This window comes from Sapajus apella, unplaced genomic scaffold (assembly GCF_009761245.1).
Source record: "Sapajus apella isolate SASKATOON/1434 unplaced genomic scaffold, GSC_monkey_1.0 scaffold1, whole genome shotgun sequence".
Lineage (NCBI taxonomy): Eukaryota > Metazoa > Chordata > Mammalia > Primates > Cebidae > Sapajus > Sapajus apella.
In genome coordinates, this window is record NW_022436941.1 from 31,744,506 (window position 1) to 31,763,483 (window position 18,978).

At 34.5% G+C, this 18,978-nt stretch overlaps 1 protein-coding gene across 7 annotated transcripts in view; it reads right to left on the reverse strand.

The window, feature by feature from the left end:
- FER (FER tyrosine kinase) overlaps positions 1–18,978 on the reverse strand; it is a 484,379-nt gene that overhangs the window by 299,437 nt on the left and 165,964 nt on the right. For 6 of the 7 annotated variants that reach the window (XR_004267831.1, XM_032274891.1, XM_032274885.1 and 3 more), the window contains 2 exons: positions 13,744–13,866; positions 285–474 (listed from right to left, as the gene is read on the reverse strand). Coding sequence is in view for 6 of the 7 variants with exons in the window: in XM_032274891.1 (XP_032130782.1) it covers positions 285–474; positions 13,744–13,866 (313 nt within the window). In the remaining variant the exon portion in view is untranslated. Of the gene's footprint in view, positions 1–31; positions 171–284; positions 475–13,743; positions 13,867–18,978 lie in introns of those variants that run through there. The other variant, XM_032274927.1, reaches the window with a different exon arrangement.

Genomic DNA, 18,978 nt, shown 5'->3' on the forward strand with positions numbered 1-18,978 from the left:
AAAAAAAAAAAAAAAAAAAAACAACAACAACTGTAGTCTTTCCTCTCAGTTTTGAAGGCAAGAGAAGAACTTTTTCCTCTGACTCTACAGGTGGTTTCTGAAAGTGCTCTCCAGATGACCTGAGGTGACTGACAAGTCTATTTCACATTCACAAACAAGTTTAATAGGACCTGCATATTAACAAGAGTAATAATTTGTTATAGCTAACCGGAATAATTTTTCTATTCACTTATTATCTAGACACTACTCTTCCAAGTTTCTCATTGGGTTATTCTTTAGCTTACCATAGATGTAACTGATCGTGCATCTTCTTCATAATTGACTACTGGAGGTGGTTCTTTCCCATCATTTTCTTGCACTTTTTGCTCTAGTAATTCCTTCTGTGCTGAAAACTTTGCTTCTGTGCATCTCAGCTGCTGGACTGATTGTTTCAGTTCTTCAAGTGTCTGTTTTTGGCTTAGCAAAAGCACAATACTAAAAGAGAATAAATTAAATATAAATGATTTCGACTTCATTAAAAAGACATTAAGGAAACCTCATATATGTAAATTATGCTTTTCTTTTCTTTGATTTCATTTTTATAGGAGCCCGTTAGAATCATAAAAAAATATAAAACTAAACACAGTTTAAGTCATCATAGTATTTATTAAACACTAGCATTAACAAAATAGAAGAATGTTTGGAGTCAAATCCAAATTCAAGATGATTTCAAATATATTATGATCTATGGCATTCACTTTATTTTAGTTAAACCATATACCTCACAGAGTAGACACTTAGACTGAGAAGTGTAGGGCCTAGAATAAACTAAAATGACAGAAGTAGAATCTTAAATTTACTTTAAGTATCAAAGGCAATATAGCTAGGGTCAGATCTGTGCCTAGGGTAAATTAAATCAAATCGAGGTGACAGTCTGGACACCAAGCTTGTGTATATGTTGTGAGGCATGTATGTCTGGAGGCAGGGGAAGCTACTATGACAAGGACTAAGGGCTAAGATGTAACTGGGAGAATGAGCAAAACGAAGGCCTCCAAATCTTTCCAACATCACCAATATAAAGACAGTAGACTTCCCCATCCCTCCTGTAGAGTACAAGGCCACAGGTTGTCTTATTGTGACTTTTTAACGCTTGGAAGCTGCCTTCAATGGGAATTTCAAACTAATTCACCCACATTAAAGCCACAGGTAAAGAGGTAGTAGTGGTAGCCACTTCTGGAAATAGTCCACAGTAAATTTTACAATAATTTCCAAAAAGGACTGTGCCATGTACTGCTGAAAGTAAGTTATTAATATGTAAGAGACAACAGATTATAAATTAGAGAAAATGTCAAAATTGGAAAATAAGGTCAGAAAATATTCTTATATTGAAACTATAACGTTCAACATAAACTGAATAAATATTCACAGGCAGAAGTAGCCCACAGAGATTTATTTATAAATATGATGCTGATCAATATTTTGATAACTAAATTCAAATTTAATTGAGCTGGGTGCAACCTCAGTGACTGCTATAAAGAAAGTGGTAATCTCCTTATTGCAACAAGTTTCAGGTGAATGTCCTAACAAACGTAGAGAAAGTCTACGTTTGTAGACTAAGAAGTCTAAGAAAAGTAAAACTAATGAGTAAGAATATTTGTAAGAGACATAATGTTCAGAAGACAGACCTCTCCAGGGAATTCAATAAATGGTAATCAGCATTACATCACTATCATTCAACAATCTGTGAGCTGTGTTCTAAATCCACATAGATTTCTTGATAAATTCATGCTGGTTTATTTATTAGTTAGTAACTCCTTTTAAATAATAAATGGCATCTCTGATTTCTCAGTAATCTCAAGAGAAAGTTGATTTTTTAAAACAATCACTTTTGTGAACATAAATTTATAAGGACCACGTCCTGAAAAAGACTGCTCCCACTATGTACTTAAATCTTCCAGAGGGTTTCCTCTGCATCTCCTAGCTACCAAGAAAAAAAAAAAAGACTCCAATAACAACATCAATACAAGAAATAATTTGAAACACACAAGGTAAAGTGGAAAAGTATTTTTTCATGTAGATCTGGATTATCAGTCACAAAAAGGTGAATGATTTCAAAAATGTGGGCAAAATCAACAGGGAGGTATTCTTCAAACTAATAATCCTCTAAAGTAGTATTGTTATAGTAATTTTACACAAACAAATTTCATAAAGACTACCAGGAAAAATTTTTAAAAAGATTTATAAGAATAAAAATAAACTTTGCAAAATGAAATCAGCAATGACAAGGAACAAAGCAAGTAAATATTAACTGAACATCTGAATATAATTCAAAAACATTTATTTATGGAAATAAACAATATACATTTTACTCTATCTTAAACCTATGGTCAGCTGAATAATGAATCCCAAAAGATAACCACATCCTTATGCCCAGAACCTGTAGTGTTTGCTAGCTTACATGGCAAATAAACTTTCCTGGTATGATTAAGTTAAGGATGTTGAGATGTCAGATTATCCTAGATTATCCAGATGAGCCTAGAGTAATCATAAGAATACTTACGAGAGGAGACAAGATAAACAACGTCACAAAAGGTGATGTGACCATGAAACAGTGAAAGAAAAGGCAGTGCAACCTGGGACCAAGAGCAAAGTAATGAGGACAGTGTCCAGAAACTGGAAAAGGCAAAGGAAGCAAATTCTCTCCTAGAGCGTCCAGAAGAAACCAGCCCTACGAAAAGCATAGTATTAGGCCAGTGAAACTCATTTCTGACTTGTGACCTCCAGAACTATAAGAGAATAAATCCGTGTTGTTTAAAGCTACTATATTTGTGGCAACTTGCTACAGCAGTAAGATGAAAGTAATACAAACCCTGATAGACACCATATCCATTTTATGTTCATTTAAAAGGCAAACATTAAACTGTCATTAAAAGTTAAGTTTTTGAAAAAATATTTCAAGTCATAAATATACTAAAGTTTAAAGAAATAGCTTTACGTTAACAAATGATTTCTCATGATGATTCCAAACTCTATGCCTTACTGTTATTTCACCTTGATTTTACCCTGGATAATAAATGGGATCTTCAAATGATTCAAAACATTTGTATAATTTTTTTAAATCACTAATAACATTCTCTAACTAGAACAATCCATTTTCTCTAATCCTCACTGGGAACCTGAATAGCCCCGATATGATTTGGCTGTGCCCCCACCCAAATCTCAAATTGTAGCTCCCATAATTCCCACGTGTCATGAGAGAGTCCTCTTGGGAGGTAACTGAATCATGGTGGCAGGTCTTTTCTGTGCTGTTCTCGTGATAGTACATAAGTCTCATGAGATCTGACGGTTTTACAAAGGGGAGATCCCCTGCACATGCTCTCTTGCTTGGCTGCTGCCATGTAAGATGTGTCTTGCTTCCCCTGCACCTTCCATCATGATTGTGAGGTCTCCCCAGCCATGTAGAATTGTAAGTCAATTAATTAAACCTCTTTCCTTCTTCCTGCCCTCTTCCCACTCTAGCCCATGGCACCAGCACCATGCTCTTCTGTTCTTTTCTCAAGTCCCTTGTGGGCAAGGATGGGGCTGTGGAACTCTCTGTTCTGTGGATCGGTATCTCAGCATCAAACTAACTGACATCATTGTCACAGACCATGAGAAATATCCTCACATTTTATCAGTGAAGAACTGCTTCATTCTGGGCTCAGTGGTCTGATACGTGCAGTTGCCAGCAGACAACGTCCACACAGTTGCTACAGGATACGGCAAGGAAGGAAGCCCTGCAGCAGAAACAGTGATGGCTCCTCCTCCTCTTCTCCTTCCTCTTTCATTGGTGATCCATAACCCCAAGTCCCAGCCCAAAATCCTAATCCCCAATACTTGAAGGGGTTTTGGTTTTTTCGTTTGTTTGTCTTCTTTTACTAATCATGGTTTTGTAGGGTTTTTAAAGGGATGAGTAGATAAGAGGAATAATAGAAAACAGCTATCCTCTGTTGAGAAGGTAAGGAAAGGTAAGCTGGAAAATTTCAAAGCTTTCTAGGCCCCAGCACCTGCCTTTCTAGCTACTTCCCTGGAGATGGTGGGAGACTTTCCTAGGTCTTTCCAGGGCAGCATGTGATTCATTTGGGGATGAAAGAAATCTGTCCTGCATCGAGAATAAAATTTATGATGCAAAAAGAAAAGAAATTTAAAAAAAAAAACAAACCTCTGTCCTTTATAAATTACCCAGTCTTGGGTATGTCTTTATGAGCAGTGTGAGAAAAGACTAATACAGCCCCTACCAGTTCTAATTATTGTTTAAATATCTGCTCATGGAATCCTCCAATTCAAGTAGGAACGCTTTCTTTAAATGACTATTCATTGGTTTTTGCGCTCTTAGAACCATCCAAGGCCAAGCTCTTATAACCTTAAGGCCTTTTTTCCCTTTCCTTTTGCTTGCTCCACACAGTTGCCTTTAGTCTTGTTGCTATTAATCATTCAGCCACTCACACAAATATGGGGGGAGAGTTATGGGAACACTGTCACCTAGAATGTTGAACATGTTGCCTGTGGGATTTTTTTGTTCTTATTGTTGTTGTTTTCATGTGGTATCCTCATTACTATGTCTGCTTGTGTGAGATATTTTGGGCAGATTATAAAACTACATCACAAGACCCCCTGCTTCTAGGAAGATAGAATGTACTGACTCTGCAGAAAAGAGTTAACATAGATTTAAATGTAAAATCTCAAACTATTTAACTTTTAGGGAAAAAAAAACAACAAAAAAAAAACAGAAAAAAAACTTTGAGATCTAGGACTAGGCAAAGACTTCTTAGACTTAACACCAAAGTACCAACCACAAATGTCAAAATAAATAAAACGGACTTTTTTTTTGTAAGACTAGTCAAGTGTAGTATTGAGAAGGGGAGAAGGAGTAAAACAAGGAGTTCAATCTATAACTGACTATGAACAATCCATTGAGTTATCCACTATCTTCAGACCTGCCTAAAATGGACTTCTTTAAAATTAAAAAATCCTGTTCTATGAAAAAGACCCTGTCTCTCGAGAAGATGAAACAACAAGGTACAGACTGGGAGAAAACTATTTACAAATGACATATCTGTCAAAGAACTAGAATATATAAAGGTCTAGAAAATAGAAAGAGTGCAAGAGTAAAACAAAACAAAACAAAACAAAACAACCAAACATCCAATTAGAAAATGAGCAAAAGAGGTGAACAGATATTTTACTAAAACAGGATATACAAATGACAAGCCAACACATTGAAAAGATGTTCTAGAACATCATTCATTAGGGAAATGTATATTTTAAAAAATGAGATATCACTACATAACTATTAGAATGGCTAAAATAAAATATAGTGAAAAGGTGACAACACCAAATGTTGGCAAGGATGATAAAAAAAAACTGGATCACTTATACATTGCTGGTGGAAATGTATAACAGTACAAAACTAAAATAAACATGTGATCATCATACAATTAGCAACTGTGCTCCTAGACAGTTACCACAGAGAAATTATAATTTATGTTCACATAAAAACCTATACATAAATGTTTGTAGCACCTTTATTTGTACTAGCCCAAACTAGAAACAAACCATTCATCCTTCAAAGGGTGAATGATTAGACAAAGTGTGGTATATCCATACTGTTAGGGGTTAAATTGTATCTCCCAGAAAGATATGCTCAAGTCCTAATGCCTGAAACCTCAGAATGTGACTCTATTTGGAAACAGGGCTGTTGCAGATATAATTAAGATGAAGTCATACAGGAGTAGGATAGGCCATTAATTGATAAGACTGTTGCCCCTATAAGAGGAAAATTTGGATATAGAGAAGAGACACACAGGCAGAGGGCCACATGGAGACAGAGGCAGATAGTAGAATAAAGGTTGTACAAACCAAGAAATGTAAAGGATTGTCAGCCATCACCAGAAGCTAGGAGACAGGCATAAAACAGATTATCCTTTAGAGTGCTCGGAAGGAACCAACACTGTCAACACCTCATTACAACTTTTACCCTTCAAAACTGAGGGAGAATAAATTTATGTTGCTTTAAGCTACCCACAGTGCAGTATTTTATTACAGCAACCCTAAGAAACGGATACACATACTGTGGAACGGCGTATTACTCAACAGTAAAAAGGAGTGAAAGTAGCTGGATGAATCTCCAATGCTGAGTATAAAAAGCCAATGCCAAATGGTTACATACAACATAACTCCATTTATATAACATTCTTGAAAAAACAAACTATAGAAATGGGGAACACACTAATGGTTTCTAGGGGTTACTAAGGAGGTAGAAGGACTGAAAAAGTGTGGCTAGAAAAGTCCAACATGAGAGATCCTTGCAGTGATGGAAATGTTCTGTATCTTAACTGTGTCAATGTCAGTCTGGGTTGTGATATTATTTATGGTTTTGCAAGATGCTACCATTGAGGGAAACTGTGTATAGGGTACATGGGATCTCTCTGTATTATTTCTAACAACTAAATGTCAATTCATAATTATCTCAAAATAAAAAATTTAATTAAAAAATATATATCACTGCTGCTACATCATACTACCTTTGGTGAGGTGAGGATTTTTTTAATTTTTTATTTTTATAGGTACATAATAGGTATATATATTTACGAAGTACATGAGATACTTTGATAAAGGCATACAATGTGTTATAATCACATCAGGGTAAAGGGGGTATCCATCACCTGAAGCATTTATCCTTTGTGTTACAAACTATCCTATTATACTCTTTTAGTTATTTTAAAACGTATAATTAAATTATCATTGGCTACAGTTACCCTGCTGTGCTATAAAATACTAGGTCTCATTCATTCTTTCTACTTTTTGTACCCTTACCCCACACTTCCCACTGCTCCTCCCAGCCTCTGGTAACCATCCTTCTACTCTCTACCTCGAAGAGTTCCAATGTTTTAATTCTTTTTGCTCCCACAAATAAGTGAGAATATATAAAGTTTGTCTTTCGGTGCCTGGCTTATTTCACTTAACATAATGACCTCCAGTGCCATCCATGTTGTTGAAAAATGACAGAAAATGACAGGATCTCATTCTTTTTTAAATGGCTGAATAGTCCATTATGTGTATGTACTGCATTTCCTTTGTCTGTTGATGGATACTTAGGTTGCTTCCAACTCTTGACTGTTGTGAACAGTGCTACAATAAACATGGGAGTGTAAGTATCTCTTTGATATACTGATTTCCCTTCTTTTTTTTTTTTTTTTTGAGACGGAGGTTTGCTCTTGTTGCCTAGGCTGGGGTGCAATGGCGCGATATCGGCTCACCGCAACCTCCGTCTCCTGGGTTCAGGCAATTCTCGTGCCTCAGCCTCCTGAGTAGCTGGGATTACAGGCACGTACCACCATGCCCAGCTAATTTTTTGTATTTTTAGTAGAGACGGGGTTTCACCATGTTGCCCAGGATTGTCTCGATCTCTTGACCTCGTGATCCACCTGCCTCGGCCTCCCAAAGTGCTGGGATCACAGGCTTGAGCCACCGCGCCCGGCCTGATTTCCCTTCTTTTGAGTATATACCTAGCAGTGAGATGGCTGGATGGCATGGTAGCTCTACTTTTAGTTTTTTCAGGTACCTCTAAACTGTCCTATAGTGATTATACAAACTGAGGTGAGATTTTTATCCTTTCATATGTCTTGGGCTCCTAAATAAATTGTTTTGGAGGAAAATCTTTTTTATTTTCCTTCAGAAGTTGTAACTTTCTACTGTATTGTACCATACTGATAATCAGACACTCAGAGACACTATCGTAATACCAAGAATAAAATTAAAATGTAAATTTCCTGGTTTTGATTTTTAATGGTTTTTAAGGACAATGAGACTTACAGGGGGTGTATGCCTCTAGTCCTAACATTTTAAAATCAACATGTCTGATCAGGAAATCAATTAGAAAAATTCACATCTTTCAATTAATCCCATTTCAGTCCTTATCAATAATGACATAATTGCTCATACATGAACACTGTGGTAATTCACTCAGGGTGGTAGCAAAAACATTAAAAATTATTAGCAATAGCTTTAACAAATAACCACAAACCTTGGAAGGCTGAGAGGTTTTTGCATAGAAGTTTTGGCTAAAGGCAGCCTAAATCCCCTCTACATTTAGCTAATAAGAAAAGCAAATAGCTAGGATATGTGGGGGAGTTTATCTGTATAACTTGTTTACTCATTCGGTCCTAAAACTAACCGTTGAGCTAGATGGTCCTCTTGGGGGAGGTAGATCAGGGAGATTACCCTCTAAGGGTGTTTGCGTTAGGCCCTGGAATCTGGCCTTAATCTTTCTCCACAAGTGTGTTGACTTAGAGCCTCTGTTATTAAATCTGTACTGAATAAATGCAGAGAGGGCCAACTGGTCAGAGTGGTGTAGCTGCAATCTCTCTGTGTGAGCGGCACACGACCCCCTAGCCCACTCGTTCACCGGAAATTTGTGTCTGAGTACATTCATTCATCTATCATGCAGCTGGGGTCTGTGGGACGGACCCCGGCAGTAATTACTGAACATGTACTTTTGTTCAATAATTACCGAAAAAAAAGTATTGCTGACCTCACTATGTAACATACTATACAATTATGTTATGTTTATAATACCAATGAGCAAACAAGCAATACATATTTCAATAAGTAGAAATTATAGTAAATTTATGATTATTTAGTACAAAGATGCATAGGAGGCAAATAAATTTAAAATATGGAAGCTTCCAGGACCCTTGTGTATGCTACTTCCTATCTCTGAACACTCTTTCCATGTACTCTTCACATGCAGGGTATCTTCTGCCCATCTCCTAGGAGACCTCTGACCATCTTTCTTAAGTAGCTGTTCCTCTGTTATTCTTCTATCTGAACCCTATTATAAGGGTATAATTGATACTAATTATCATAATTAGTAATTATGTATTGGTCTCCTCCACAAAAGTATAAGCTTCATGAGCCACGTGACCATATGTATCTCACCTCTCACTGCATTCACAGCAACTGGTAGATGCACAATCAATATTGTTGAATGAACTCCTTATTTACATAGCATATTTTTTTTAAATCACATATTTCAAAAACTCTGAGCCAAAGGAAAAAAAGAAAGGTTCCTGGATTTCAAAACTAGAACTACTCTTGATTATTTAAGTCTTACCTTTACCAGAAGCTAGATATGACATTTTGGAAATCTCTTAAAATTTCTGGACTTCAGATGTCTCATTATTTGAAAGGCAGTGAAGCTAAATCAAACAATCTCTTAAGATTCTGCATGGTTCTAAGAGTTACAATTTTATAATATATAAGGTATTTTTAAATACTAAGTGATAGTGGTATAAAACACGTTAAGACAATACAAAATTAAAAATCATTTACTTTTTGTAAATCAAACCAAGCATGCAAACCAACAGTAACATAACTAGGTCTTTATGCTGCTGAGTCATAAATGACATACGCTTGGCATTTTTTCCCATACTTTTTTTTAATACAAAAGTCAAGGACTACAAATCAGGAAACGATTGGTATTATACACGTTTGAATAAACAGACTTTAGAAGTAATGAGTGAAGATATATAACAGACTAATGGTTTGTGTTGTATTAAAGTATATTTAGTGTATATTATACAATACAAAATTTGAGTGTATTAAATACACTGAATACACCAAAGTACACTAAATGTATTTAATGTATCATATTACATGTATTTAATACTTTAACATTTATTGTAAAAATTTCCAGTGGTTGGTTTTATTCCTTTCATTCTGTATTTTTTAAATAAAATTTTGCAATAGCTACATTTCAACTAAGACCTGCATTACTCATATAGGTTTGAGCTCTGTTCTTGTTAATGTGTGAATTTAAAATCACATAAAAGCCATTCTTGAAGTGTATTTTTCACTTCATATTTTTCAATTATGGGAACCAAAGCTATCAAATGATTTATCATGTAATTTATTTTTTCACTGTCTTTAGATGTTTTAGAGACATCTAATTCAAATTATACAAATTTGATTTTATTCTCATATTTTGATATGACAAATACTTTTATTTCTATTAAGTAACTATTCAATATAATTCTATTAATTTTTAAATTATTTAAGAATCCAAATATCTAACATAGACTATTTTTGGTATGTGGGAAGAAATGCAGTTTCACTTTTCTTACTTTCAAATAACACAGTACATGAAACTAACAAAGTGTTGCGAAGTAAAGATAATGTAAGTTTATTATTAAAACTAGATAAAAATTGCTTTTAATTATATATGCATATTTAAACACATGTGTAGATATATAGATATATATACACATGTACACAATAAAAGGAAATGCTTAAGAAATATTAAGAAATTAAAATGCAAACATTTGCCCTAGAATCCCTTTCAGACTACGTACTCAGCAAAATATGTTAACATATAATTCAAAGGCAAACTTCAACCCTACCAATGTCTGCGTTAATAAAATTTACCAGTAACTCTTTAGTTATATAAATATACTTAACGGTTTTAAGGTTATGCCTTGATTCTAACAATAAAAACTCAGTGGTAACAAAGGTTAATAAGAGTTGGATTAAACAGTTCTCATCCCCTGAAAAGCTTGGCATACTTACCCCTGCTAACTTACTCTCTAAAGAATGCTGTTAAAATCATAAGATCAAGCAAACAAGATAATCGAAAAAGACAGACGCTATGGACTCAGCAACTCATATGTTTTCTACCATTTACTAAGTATGTGATTGTAAGTAAGTTATCTAAACTCTGCTTTAGCCTGAATGTAAAACACAGGCTACTATACAAAAGGCACAGAAAGATAACATTCAATGAGTTACATATATATATATATAAACAAGATATATATAATATATAAATATATGTAAGATATATATGTTAACTTATATATATATGTTAACTCACTGAATGTATATACGCTGAATATAAAATATCCAGCATAATATGTGGCACAAAGTAAAAACTCAAGAAATATTACTTTCCATGTATCCACTACCCTTCAAGGCTCCTCTCTTACATCCATTCTCCTATCCTGATAAACATAAACAGGTAGAGGAACATAGATTACACACCCATTATGTAGATAAAACAGAGACAAAGATTTGAGTCAAGAAAACATGCCAAAAATTCAAAGAATCTCACAACTTCCAGATTAGGGAGCCCCTAAAGATCATCTCCAACAACCTATAGTCAGACACTCTGGTGAGAGGGTTAGCATTTTTTATTTTCTTTCTTTATATCCACTACATTTTAAAACAGGAGTCATTTATAATGTGTGCTTTTGCAAAATTATAAAAAGTAGAGTCTCTTGGTCATATACGAACATATGAACAGATTCACACACAAAACAGAAAAGCAAAAGATAATTCTTTTGTTTAATTTTATATGTGCAATGGGTGATGTTTTATTTTATCATTCAAATAAAATCTTCTGTTAATGCAACACTAAAAATTTGCAGATTTAGTAAAGGAATGATTGGAGTAACTCAAGTTCTCCTGTTCTCACCTTTAAAAGGCTCATTGATTCCCATTTGATTTTGCAATGGACTCAATGTTTCTTGCTGCCAAAATTCAGACATTGAAAACCCCTAATACAATGGTATTAGGAGGTGGTGGCCTTTGGAAGGCAATTAAGTCATGAAGGTAGAGCCCTTATCAATGGGATTAGTGCCTTTATAATAGAGATCCCAGTGAGGTCTTTCCCTCTTCTGCCATGTGAGGTTACAATGAGAAGATAGCAGTACGCAGTCTGGAAGACGGTCCTCACAAGAACCCAATCATGCTGGCACCCTGATTTCAGATTTACAGCCTCCAGAACTGTGAGAAATAAATTCTGCTCTTTGTTAAGTCACCTAGTTTATGGTACATTGTTATAGCAGACCAAACTGACCAAGACAAAAATTTAACACCAAATTGTAATAACAACTATAGTATAAATGAGAAAAGTAGCACTCTTAAAATTTGATGTGGTATAATAGAATAGCATAGAATAGAACGTCACACCATTCACTGAAATAAAGAATACTAAGAGTGAACCAGGTTAGGTTGTGTTTGGTTGGGTGGTATGGAGATTTTTTAATTCAGCCTTAGACATGGGGAATTTAGGATACTTCTAAGAGATTCAAAGAGGCATAGCAATTAGGCAATTGGTTACATGGCCACAGAGTTCAGAAAATAAATCTGAGAGAGAGTAATAAATGGATCATCTTCAGGAAATCACTTAGGGAAAGTGTTCAGGGAGAGGAGTGAGACAGTCTAGGGCCATGCCTTCCATCAATCTAAAATGGATTGACTGAGTGGAGGAGAATGAGTTTGCAAAGGAGTGAGTTCCAAAGGCCAAGGGGGGAAAAAAAAACACAACACATGAAGTCAGTAAATTCAGATACTATTAAGCGGTCAAGAAAGATAGTTTCTAAATTTAGCTAGCGATGCAGGCGTCATTGTGATCTTAGAGATATCCATTTCCATAGCGATAGGGGAAAAAGCCAGACTTTAAAAACTAAGTGGGAATTGAGGAAATGAGTGAGCATAGTCACTCTTGGAACAAGTTTGAACAGAAAGCAAAGATAATACTTGGAAAAAAATACAGAGACTTTAAAAGGATTATCTGGGGTGGGTAGGGAGGTGGAGATTGTTTTTATGAGTCAAGACTAAAGTATATGTAAAAAGTGAACACAAGGACCCAGTTGGGAAGGAAAGGTGAACATAATATATAAATTATATAAAATCTGAGAAAGTAGAGATGATAAAATAAAAAATAAAAAATAAACAGCATAAGAAACAGGCTTAGGACAAAGAACAGTTCCTCTATTGAAGTAAGGAAGGAGAACAAGTACAAATTTGGTGGGTCTGGAGGTCTAATCTCAGAAAAGAAGAAAAATATCACTAAATGTTTCTAATTTTTTTCTGGGATGTGGATGTCCATCTGCTGACTATGATGAGGGAGATATGTAATCAGAGATATGAAGTAAATGGAAAATATATGAAAAGTTGTACAGAAAGTAAGCACAGGTATAAATCAGAGAAAACCTATATATCACAAATTCCTTGAGAGTCTTTATAAAGAGTAGGTGGGAGTATAATAGCAAGAAATCTATAGTCTAGCCAGGATTAGAAAAACCACACCAGCAACCACTGTTGTAGACGCAATTAATAAAGGCAGATTAGAAACTTGAATTTTAGATTAAAATTTAAATTTTTAAGCAGTAGGAAGCCTAATGAAGTCAGTAAAAGAAGAGTATACCAACACAAGTAAAGTCTGTGGACCTAGGAAGATATTTTCAAATTCAGAAATAAGCAAGACAAAAGAGCACAGCTAATCCCTGAGTGGTTTTTATCTGTTTTCTAATCAGTCTGTTTGTTCCCTTCTAACACAGTAGAGCCAATTTATAGGTAATATTGGTCTGCCACTTTCTTAACAGGGAAATTCACAATGGGTCTGGTGAAAATGGATGTGGAGAAGTAAAGACAGCTTTTAACAATGAATTTTTGAAAGATAGTTCAAACTGTTAAAACATTGAGACATATGACCTGTATGCTATATTTACAAAAACACATAATTATTCTTCCCAAAAACTCTACATTTTTTAAAACCACAGAATCATTTTTCTAGAATCCTAGAAATTAACTATACAAAGCTTTATATTTAAAATGAAAGTTTCTGTTTCTAGAAATATTATGTCCACACTGCCATGTGACTAAAATATTTTTGTAAAATTACAATTAAACATTCTTCCTTCAAATTGTGTCTCTTTTACTCACTCAGACTTCTTCTCACAAGTCTCAGAAGATTCTTCAATTCTTTTCTCTAACTCCAAAACTGCCTCCTCCTTGTTTAAAAGCATCTGCTGTGTCTGCATAAGTTCTTCTGCTAACGTTTTCAACCTAGAATAAACAGTATCCTCAATATCAATCAACACGTTAATTACATTAACTTTATACATATCAAAAAAGTATTAATGCATCTTATGTTGCAATGTCCAAAACTGTAGCCACGTACAATTTGATTTAAACTAAAGTAAAATTTCAGTTTCTTGGTTGCATTAGCCACATTTCAAGTGCTAAACAGAAATGCAGCTACTGGCTACCTTATTCATAGTAGAAAAAGAATATTTCAATAATCACAGTAAGTACTCAAGTAATAATGGTCTAGAGTTTTATTTCACCAAAAAGAAAAAGAGAAGTAGGTAAAGAAAAGAGAACTTTGGTAGACATTGAGTAAATGGTAAGTAGTATTATTTGCAGATGTTATCTCATTTACTCTTCACAACAATCTTATAAGATACATACTATTTAAAGAAATGAAAGTGAGACTCAGTTATTTGAAATTTTAAATTCATGGTAAGCTCTTTCTATTTTCACATATTGTAATAATGCTTTAGGGGTATTTTCTGTATAGATTTGAAGACAATTTATTACATAAATTAATACACACCAGATAATTTATCTTTCGATAAAAATAAACCAGATAATTTATGTTTGGATAAAATGCATTGAGTCCATAATGGAAATATTTCTACCACAAAAACATACATGGCTATCATATCACTTTAAAATTGTTATCTTCAGCCTTTCAAAGCAAGACATAAAACCCAAAGATAAAAAAGAAAATATTAAATAATCTAACTCTATAATAATGTAAATTTATTTGAACTTAGATCATAAAGTCAAAAATAAAATTCATACTGAAGAAATACATGCAGTGCAAATGGCCAGGAAAAGCCCCTTTCATGCAGAAAAACTCTTAGAAAAAAGACAAACTAACAGGAAAATGAACAAAAAAAAAAGGAAGTTCATCAAGACAAAATTAAATAATAAGCATATGACATTATTACAACTTGACTGGATATATGTTATTTTTCACCTACTAAAATTGACAGGCATGAAAAATACTTGTAATATCCAGTATTAGCAATATTATTTTTTTAAATGGAAACAATTATATACCACTGATGTGAAAATATTAGCATAAATTTTTCTGGGATCATCTTGGAACTGTCTCTCAAATTTTAAATTAGAAAATTCTTTGACCATCTAAAAATCTGTCTTTCAAAACACTTGTACAATATGAACAAAAGTCTGTTCATACAAAAATATTTGCTGCAATATTTATTATAAAACAAAAAAATACATAAGATTTAAATGCCCTAGTATAGCATACAGCCACTAGGAAAGAATTAGGTACACATATATAAGGTTTTTCTAAGACATAATTTTAAATTAAAAGGCACGATATAGCAGAATGCATATAGCATTGTTCTAATTATATTAAAGCACAGATACATGCATGTTGTGTAACTGAATGGGGACCCCAAAATTCATCTGTTGGGGCCCTAACCCCCAATATAATGGTATTTGGAGATGGAGCCTCTGTGAGGTAAATAGGATTTGATGAAGTCATGAGGGTGGGGTCCTCAGCATGGGATTAGAGCCCTTATAAGGAGAAACAGCACGGAACTCACTATCTCTTCTCTCTCTTATTCCTCAAATACACAAAGAAGAAATCATCTGAGCATACCGTAAGAATTACCTATCTACAAGTTATGAAAACAGCCCTCGCCAGTAACCAACTCAGGTGGCATCTTGATCCTGGACTTCCCAGCATCCATATCTATGAGAAATAAATTTCTATTGTTTCAGCCATCCAGCCTATGGTAATTTGTATGACAGTCTGATATGGTTTAGCTGTGTCCCCACCCAAATTTCATCTTGAATTGTAACTCCCACAATTCCCATGTGTTGTGAGAGGAACCCAGTGGGAGGTAATTGAATCATGGGGGCAGGTCTTTTTCATGCTCTTCTCACAACAGTGAATAAGTCTAAAGAGATCTGAAGGTTTTAAAATGAAAGTTCTCCTGTACAACTCTCTCTCTTTGCCTGCTGCCATCCATGTAAACGTGACTTGCTCCTCCTTGCCTTCCACTGTGATTGTGAGGCCTCCCCAGCTATGTGGAACTGTAAGTCCATTAAACCTCTTTTTCTTCCTAGGCTCAGAAGTATTTATTAGCAGCATGAAAATGGATTAATCTACAATCCAAGCAGACTAATATGTATATATTTATGTGGTATGTGTTTATACGTGAGTGCATAGGATAAGAAACAGATGACTACAAACCAAAGCTTTATCAATACTCTGAGAGGTGTGGAATTGGAGCGGGTGAGTGATTTAAGGCCAAAGAAGTTTTCATAGTTTACTATCTATATATCAATATTGTTTGAATCTCTTATAACAAGAACAGATTTTTTAGAATCATTAAATAATAGATAATACACAGATAAGAAAAGCAGAAAAACTATCACACATAATCAGAAAATTCTAAATATAGCAATCAAGATTAGTTCATTTTCCACAATGGTTGAACTAATTTACACTCCCACCAACAGTGTAAAAGTGTTCCTATTTCTCCACATCCTCTCCAGCATCTGTTTTTGTCTCCAGATTTTTTAATGATCACCATTATAACTGGCATGAGATGGTATCTCAATATGGTTTTGATTTTCATTTCTCTAATGACCAGTGATGATGAGCATTTTTTTCATATTTTTGTTGGCCTCATATGTGTCTTCTTTTGAAAAGTGTCTATACATATCATTCACCCAATTTTGACTGGGTTTGTTTTTTCCTTGTAAATCAACTTTGGTTCTTTGTAGATTCTGGATATTACCCCTTTGTCAGATGGGTAGACTACGAAAATTTTTTCCCATTCTGTTTAGACTGAAACAACATAATAAATTTCAGTAAGCCTCTGAGGGCATTCAATACTAAAGCAAAATAAAAGCAATAATACTTATAATAATGATCCAGAGTCATCAGGGAAAGGTCGGATTTCATATTTTTCTTTAATCATATGTATATATATTCATAAAAGATTTGTAACAGACCTAGTAAAATTATGTTTATTAATACCATGGAGATACAGGTTTCAGTTATTGACAGAATTCACTTATGTGGAATAGTTCATATTCTGACTATCAGATAAAGAAAACATTACTGTATTAAGATTCAAGATCATTCTCAAGAAAGCTACATTTCAACCACTGGCTCCAACTTCCTTATTAATTAATTAAAAATAAGTAAGTAAATAACACATAATGCTTTCCTGTTTATTAAACTCTGCCTTACATATAATCTCATTTAATCCAAATGAAAGTTTAGAACACAGAGCCCTACCTCAGAATCTGTCCCAACCACTTTTGAAACCCAAGTCTGGTGGGAACAGAAAAAACAACCAGCTTCTTATCACTGCCTTGAGCATGCTACATCAAAGCTGAATTTAATAAAAAGTGTTTCTTCTCCTTATCACTTTCTTGTTTTATCCTTTGCTTCTTTTCTCTGCACATTTCCCTCATTCTCCTCTTCTCTTCCTGGTTAGTTTTCCATTCACCTCTCTTCTTACACCTTCAATCATTCACTTAAACAAGTGTTTATTTAGCACATTCCTTCTGTCAGACGCTCTGTTAGACAGTAGGGATATAATAATAAGCAAGTTTGCCCTCAGGAAGCTTACATTTTACTAGACAGATATCAAAGAAGAAAAGACAAATGATTTAGAAAAATAAAAGTGTATGGGGAAACCAAGAGCAGTGGCTCACACCTGCCACCCCAGCGCTTTGCGAGGTTGCGTGGGGTGGATCACTTGAGGTCAGGGGCTCGAGACCAGCTTGGCCAACATGGTGAAAATTCATCCCTACTAAAAATACAAACATTAGCCAAGAGTGGTGGCAGGCAACTGTAATCCCAGCTACTCAAGAGGCTGAGGCAGGAGAATCGCTTTAACCTGAGAAGTGGAAGTTGCAGTGAGCTGCGATTGTGCCATGGCACTCTAGCCTGGGCAACAGAGTAAGACTTTGTCTCAAATAAATAAATAAATATATATATATATACACACACACACACACACACACACATACACACACACACACATTTGTCTCAAAAAGAGAGAGATAAAAATATATATATATATGGGGAAAGTATTTCCCCTTTCTTACCATTATCCCCTTTAAAAAAACAAAAACAAAAAACCTGTACTGTGTGAATTAAGAGAAAAACATTAGAGTAATTATAGTTCATGTATAGATAACATAATACATGTAAGAATAGTTCACAAATTTCAAAGTACAATGTTTACTATCATGTTATTACATGTTTCCTATACAAATGTAATAGTAACAGTTTAAATGAGAACACATAGATACAGGGAGGGGAACAACACACTGGGGTCTCAAGGGGGAGAGCAATGGGGTAAGGAAGAGCATCAGGATACATAACTAATGCATGGAAGACTTAATACCCAGGTGAGGGGTCGATAAGTGCAACAAGCCATCATGGCACACATTTACCTATATAACAAACCTGCACGTACTGCACATGTATCCGGAACTAAACTAAAATAAAATATACTAACAGTTCAAATAGGTTATTCTTTACATTTTTTAATTAATTATTGTAATATTATAATACAAAGCAGTTAAAAGTGATAGCATGGTACTGGTACCAAAACAGAGATATAGATCAATGGAACAGAACAGAGACAACGCCACACATCCAAAACCATCTGATCTTTGACAAACCTGACAAAAACAAGCAATGGGAAAAGGATTCCCTATTTAATAAATGGTGTTGGGAAAACTGGCTAGCCATATGCAGAAAGCTGAAGCTGCATCCCTTCCTTATACCTTATACATAAATTAATTCAAGATGGACTAAAAATTCAAATGTAAGACCCAAAAACATAAAAACCCTAGAAGAAAACTGAGGCAAAACCATTCAGGACATAGGCATGGGCAAGGACTTCATTATTAAAACACAAAAAGCAATGGCAACAAAAGCCAAAATTGAAAAATGGGATCTAATTAAACTTAAGAGCTTCTGCACAGCAAAAGAGACAATCATTAGAGTGAACTGGCAACCAATAGAATGGGCAAAAATTTTTGCAATCTACCCATCTGACAAAGGGATAACAGTATCTACAAAGAACTTATACAAATTTACAAAAA